General features: G+C 41.0%; 1 protein-coding gene across 1 annotated transcript in view; it reads left to right on the top strand.

Annotated features, from left to right (window-relative positions):
* Window positions 1-4,132: 4,132 nt before the first annotated feature.
* Window positions 4,133-4,200, top strand: part of DDX43 (DEAD-box helicase 43) — a 19,567-nt gene continuing 19,499 nt past the window's right edge. Inside the window, exon 1 of the mRNA XM_019613579.2 lies at window positions 4,133-4,198. Coding sequence (XP_019469124.2) covers window positions 4,133-4,198 — 66 coding nt within the window. The remainder of the gene's footprint in view (window positions 4,199-4,200) is intronic.

The raw sequence follows: 4,200 nt of genomic DNA, 5'->3' as shown, positions 1-4,200 counted from the left end.
ATAGAATGTGAGGAGGAGAGAGAGAGTATTGGTCTGGCTTTTATAGCTCAAAACTTTGTCCCAACCACAGTCATTTCTTACAAGGTTTCCAGTAGAGGACCTTCAGACTCTTTCCTCCTAAAACCTGAGGCTTAAAATTCAAAAATTAGAAGTCAACATCAGACTGAGCATTCCTGCTTGATACATCCTCTTTTTTCTTATCCTACCTACACTTTGCTTCTGCTGACATGCGGGAGCAGTGTTAGTGCCTATCTGCACATCCCCAGCAAGGCTTCACCACTGGAAGAACCCACACAGAGCCTAACCAGGCTTTCATTTTTCCCAGCTGAACAAGGTTTCTATGTGTTGCCTCCTCCCAAATTCATACCCTACCTGCACCACAACCTTGTAGACAACCTGACTTGGGCTCAGTTTCCTTCTAGCAGCAGGAACAGTGAATGTATGGGGGTGCCAGTGCCAGCTCACTCAGGGCAGTGTTCTCTCAAGGCCCAGACCTGCTGGGAACTTACTATGTACATCAAAAATGTCACTCCAGTCTTAATCATGGCTAAATGCTGTAGATTGTATTGTGAAGGACTTGATCTGTTTACTATGAAACCATTGTAATTTCCTTTACATATTTCCATATTTCCTTTACAAAAGTATTCCTGGATATTACATGATAATCTTATTATGTGAAAGTACATGCAAACTGTAGAGTGTATATATTGTGTCATTATGTGGGGTCCATGGATGGTACACTGTGCTCCACGGCTCACGCCAGAGCAAACTTCAGCTGTTAAATCCTGAAAGACGCCTTGAAGCACAATTTCCTCACCACTGATTTGCCATATAATTTACCACATTCAGCCTTTCCTGTTTTCTTTAATGTGCAGTCTGGTTATACAAAAACCTGCTTACAATAGTAATTTTGTGAGGATAAATAGATTTTTTCCACCTTTGCATTCATTTAACTTATTTGAATGTCTGCAGTTCATCCAGGCATATTTGAAAGTTTAAAGTACAATTCAAAATTTTAAAACTTACAAGTTTTTAGGCTTTTCTTTCTTTTTTTTCTGAGTGGTTTATGGTGCCTTTCTTGCCTTTTATAGAAGCCTCCTGCCAGCCTAAGCATACACCCACCCTTAGGTTCAGCTCAGGAGCACGACATGAGGCACATAGCAACATGTGTCAGTAACAAAACTCTTCTCCCCTCCTTGATGGGACAGAAACTAAAGGCATCACGAATTGGCCTCCAATCTTCCACCTTTGCCTGCACGAGCTGATCACTGCCTCCCACTGAGCCAGGAAGGAGGCAGTGGGAGGACTTAGCTTTGGCTCTGACTGTACACATCCAGTACCAGAAGCAGGGCCTCAGGTTTTGCTGATAATTTATCTCACAGAAACTTGGTATTTTTGCCTTAAATGACATGCTTGAGTCCTTCTAATTTTAAGTTAATTTATTTAATACAATGTTGTGCACAAAATAATGAATTCTATAAATTATGTATGAAAATGTTAATGTCTTTACAAAGTAATAATAAATCCAGAATATCGTATCTTTTCAAATCATGGCTTAAAAACCTGATTTTTTTTCTCTTTTATGCTCACCATTATTATTTTTGTAGCTGCAAGTCTTATCATATAGAATTTTTTTTAACATAATATTGATAGAAAATAGAAAGAGTAGTGGCTATATGAAATTATGGAGATGAAAAATTGTTTGTTGGGATTTTTATAAGCTTTTCTCATATTTCATCATCGGGAATTTCCTGTTTCTGCACTCTCTCTTTAAACAACAATGTCATGACTGACAGTCATTCATTGGTTTCACAAAAGAATGACCTGTCTGGCTTTTCAAGTCTTGTCTTGAGCTGCTTATTAAATTCAAGCTCATGATAGCTAATTTCTTATGATTAGGGACAGAGGACTAAAATTTTTTCTGACTTGCAATCCTTTAGAGGGTTGCTGAAGAGAGAATTTGAACCTGATAAAGGCTTCAGGAATTAAGCTTTATCCAAATAACTGTTTTCTGATCAGTAAGTTTCTTGTATTCGATTGAAGAGAGAACCGAAAAGAATAGTTTTGATGATGATTATTTCTTTAAGAATTTGTATTTGTTCCTGGCTTATATGATCTATACTTTTTATTTAAATATGAATATAGTGTTTTAGCCTAGGGTTCAAGATTGCAAAGATCATACACTTTTATTCACAATGCCCACGGTTGTTACAGATTTTCAAATTAATACTACCTAAAGTGACTGCTCTCATTACAGTACAGTGATGAGCAATTCACCTGCTCTTCTGTAGTAAGTCAAATCATACTGAATTGCTGATGTAGAAGAACATCTGAAGTACAGTAGTATTTCTGGATTGAGACCTGTAATCCTTACTCAATCAAAAATTCTACCAAATTCAGTAAGAATTTTTCTTGAATCGAGAGCTCAGATTCAAATGCTTACTTTGTTGGGCATCTGTTTAAAGTGAAAATGGTAATATTCCAATTATTTCCTGAGGAAAGTAATACTTAGCTGAATTTACCCATGTCACATTGACTATATAAGAGATAACGCACAAAGTACCGATGTAAAAAGGGAAGAAGGAACATTTTAAAAAAGCACATAGGAAAGGAAAATAATCAGAAAAGAGGAGTAAGGGGGAAAAGAAATATAACAGCAAAGGAATGAAAAAAAAAAAATAAAAATTTAAAGACCTGGGGCTAAATTCATCCTTGGATGGCTTCACTGACTTCAATGAATTCTCTTCCCAGCTGGGTGAAGTTCAGCCTTCGCTGAGATAATCAGGCTCAGTTCTGCTGACCTTAAAGGAACTGAACCCACCTATACCAGGAATGAACTTGCCTCTCTGGGCCAACTTTTGTCCTGACTCACATGTCATGCAATCCTTTTGGATTACTTACAGAATCATTAGGTTTGAATGAGATACAGGTCAGAAAAGAATTTGCCCCAGATACTTCTGCTTCACTTTTTTTTTTTTTTTCCAAGTGTGTTAATCGACTTAATTCAAATGGATTACAACATCACACAAAGTGCTGTCACTGTCTAAAAACTGGTTTTTGAAATAAGAATTGTGCCCCGCAGGGTCAGTGGAAGCATGTATTATTTTCCTGTTCGTTCATCTGGACACAGATGTGGCTGTACCCGAGCTATGCACAGGACAATTCCAGACATACTCAACATCACCTGCTATTGGAAGCATTTTTTACTTCTTTGCAAGATAAAATACCAGTTTGGCAACAGGGTAAGGTTATATGAAAGCTGTTACCACTGACCCTGCAGGGGCATTAGCCAGTACATTACAATGTTAATTGTAACTTCTTGACAAAGTTGAATCCATATTGTTGTTAATAAAAATCATTTGGAAAGTATCACTCATGTTTTGTGTGCGTGTGCTTTTTGTGGTTGTTCTTTACATTAAAAAACTACATCTTTTTGTGGCAAAAATACCACAACAGAAGTTTGCTGGTGTAAATATGGACGTAACAGCCCCGTTTCTGGTAACCATTTACAGCAGAGCTTACTGAAGTTTTGGAGGCAGCAGTTCAGGATTTAGCTGGGCTGTGAAACGGGCAATGTGTGAGGAGCCCGCAGCAACTGCCCTACCTGTTGCACGAGGCCCTTGGAACTGCACTGTGAGGGCTGGGAGCTGCCTTCCTTGCCTGGCTCCTTCTGCAGTGACACTGAACATGAATGCTGAGTTTTTTATGCTTTTCAGTTTTGGTGTTTTTTCGGCTTTTTTTGTTTGTTTTGTTTTTTTGTTTTTTACTGTGACAGTGACCAAACGCTGGCACAGGCTGTCCAGAAGAGGCTCCACAGGAGGCCAGATTCCGCCAGCAGCGTGGCCCTACACAAGCTGCACTTGCCAGCCCCACAGGAACTCGAGCTGGGCCCGGACAGCTCACAGAGAGACCCCCTGAACTACGAAGCCACCTCCAACGGTCGCGCAGCCACAGCGCCTGAGCACTGCGAGGGCGGGGACTCAGCCCGGGCAGGAGCGGCCATAGGCTCCCCTAGCCGCGCGCCGTCCCAGAAGCCAGCCAATCGCTAATCGGAGAGCCACTGGCGCTGGCCAATCAGTGCGCTCACAGCCTATAGGACAGCAGGGCACGCTACGCGCGTCGCGTAGTGGGGATGTCCGACTGGGAGGAGAGCGGCGACGAGGCCGCGGGGGCGCCGAGGTCGCCGCCATCTTCCGCGGT

The sequence above is a fragment of the Meleagris gallopavo genome, chromosome 2 (assembly GCF_000146605.3).
Source record: "Meleagris gallopavo isolate NT-WF06-2002-E0010 breed Aviagen turkey brand Nicholas breeding stock chromosome 2, Turkey_5.1, whole genome shotgun sequence".
Taxonomy (NCBI): domain Eukaryota; kingdom Metazoa; phylum Chordata; class Aves; order Galliformes; family Phasianidae; genus Meleagris; species Meleagris gallopavo.
The sequence above is the reverse complement of the archived record's forward strand: the minus strand, read 5'-3'. Positions and strand labels throughout refer to the sequence as shown.